The following is a 2,216-nucleotide window of genomic DNA, read 5'->3' on the forward strand; positions in this document are numbered from 1 at the left end:
GAGTGTGGTTTTTCAAAAGTTAAAATTAAAATTATCTTTTTCTGTCAAAGATTGAAAAACTTGTGAGCGGTGTTATATTGCTATAAATGAAATGTGTACGATTACAAATTATGTAAAATGTTCCAAAACTTAAAATGTTAAAAAATGAAACTTTTTCGCAATTTTTTGTCATTATAACGTAACGTGAACCAGCGTCGTATGCAGATTAACATACTGAACTTTTTTGTGTACCGCACGTTTCTTTTAAACACCGAATAGTGTGTTTACTGTATTTTAAAAATATAATATTATCGCATTTTTTTTTTTTTGCAAAACTAACAAATATTCTCTTCTTGCTGCACGAGCAACAGCTATACCTATACGAGAGACTAGACCCTTTAAACACGATAACCATTATCTACTGAAATTATTTTGTACGATGCACGCGAGCGGCCGAATTTTCATGCGCAAGTTAAATATTAACGTCGTCGTTTTAGGTTCGCACACACAAGAATGATTTATAGCTCAGGACATGAGATAATTGAGACTGTAGGAGGAACGTCAGTGTACCTTTGCTCGTGTGGCGAGGCTCCTCTTTTACTTTCTCGTCGTCGTCTATATTCACTATCCAGTTTAGAGCATGCTTTTCCCTCTCGCTCTCCTTCCTCCCCTCCGCCCCCCGTAGTCTAATGTCTTAATCTTCCGTGTGTGAAGAATTGGGCCGGGTCAAATGAAATTTGCATAGTCGTTACCAGCCTGCCTTTACCGAGGGATAGTTCCGTAGATCCGCCCCAAGCTCTTTTGGCTCTTTCGGAAAAGAAGACGACTGGTACCATGATCCGTTTGATTGCTTAGGATAACATTCGTCTCGTCGCTGATCCGAATCTTCAATGAGGGGAATTTTAAAAAGCACATTTTCGTGACGTGCGTATATCATAAAAGGATATATATAGATATACATAAGAATATATATAACTATATATAATAAATAAAATTATAATTTTTCTGTTAAGATATATTCCAATCTTCGATAAATCGTGTTTCTAAAGAGCTTCTACTTTTTAATTTTCTCTTTATGTATTTCAATAAATCGTAATAAATATTTATCATTCAATCGAATTGATCGAATTAAGTTGCGACGAAAATACGTGTCGCTTTACAACAACGGGCGTCGTACTCTACAGTTCTCCAAGTAAATAAATTATGTATGTGGCGAGCGCGCCAAACGTTTCTGGCTTTTCAAGTTATATATCCGATACGATAACGCGGATAAAGGACGTCACGGTGTCCTCGATCGATCTTTAATAAGCGTTTCGTTCCGCGGATAAGGATTGAAGATAGTATATGCGGGGAGAGGCGCGGGGAGTCTCGCGTTAGTGAAGCGCGCGGCAAAGGAGGATGTAGGAATAACGTAGAACGCGTTGCCTAGGTCGGGAGGTTTAGGAGCTACTACGGAGCCGATAAGGGTTTGCCAGGCATGCCCGTTAACGACTATGTAAATTGACGGGTCTATTTATTCTAACCGTTGGTATATCGAAAGCGCGCTAGATGAAGAAATCAGAGGCCGGTAGTACGAACCACCGCTTCAAAACGCTACGATCAATTACGTCGATACATTAAATTAAAGTACAATTATTTCAATAAGCGTTTGTTTCCCCGTAATTAAAGGAAATCGGATCTCTCAGTTTTTATATATATACGTTTTGTCTTCGTATATTATCTCGCCGCTACATTCCCCGTCTCGTCGTTGATCTCGATATCTCACATTGAACGGAATCGCAAATATAAATTTAGTGTCGACAAAATAGCTTTTTCGATAGGTACTCGATAAGAAAAAGGAGAGAGAAAGAAAAAGAGAAAGAGAGAGAGAGAGAGAAACAGTGCGGGCTATCATAACGTCCTGTCCAACCATTTTATTGCAATGCTAAAGTAGGTATTGATCCGAATCCAAGAGAATCACGAACTAAGGTGCTCGACGACCATCGATCCGTCGTGGGGGGGTGGGGGGAGGACGAGATGAAGGGAGGAAGAGGTGGAGGGTAATCATTTTCCGTGTCCTCCTGCTCCTCCTCCTCTTCCGTCGGTTATCCGAATTGGGTTCGAGGGGGTCTCGTCGGAAAGTTGGGGACTAGGAGAGGACACAAACACCTCCGTTCGGGCAACGAGGAGGAGAAGGGTTCAGTAGGGCCTCGGTTGTGAGAAGAAGCGAAGGAGATTGAAGGAGGAAGAAGATAGGG

General features: G+C 40.8%; 2 protein-coding genes across 2 annotated transcripts in view; both read left to right on the plus strand.

Annotated features, from left to right (window-relative positions):
- The window catches only part of LOC115234612 (30S ribosomal protein 2, chloroplastic-like), a 9,905-nt gene extending 8,575 nt beyond the window's left edge, over positions 1–1,330 (plus strand). The window contains exon 3 of the mRNA XM_029805809.1: positions 694–1,330. Within this exon, the coding sequence (XP_029661669.1) occupies positions 694–834 (141 nt within the window). The 3' untranslated portion in view covers positions 835–1,330. The remainder of the gene's footprint in view (positions 1–693) is intronic.
- The window catches only part of LOC115234611 (CUGBP Elav-like family member 4), a 714,297-nt gene that overhangs the window by 83,958 nt on the left and 628,123 nt on the right, over positions 1–2,216 (plus strand). The gene's annotated exons all lie outside the window — the stretch shown is intronic.

Source organism: Formica exsecta, unplaced genomic scaffold, assembly GCF_003651465.1.
Source record: "Formica exsecta isolate Colony F162 unplaced genomic scaffold, ASM365146v1 scaffold201, whole genome shotgun sequence".
NCBI classification, from domain to species: domain Eukaryota; kingdom Metazoa; phylum Arthropoda; class Insecta; order Hymenoptera; family Formicidae; genus Formica; species Formica exsecta.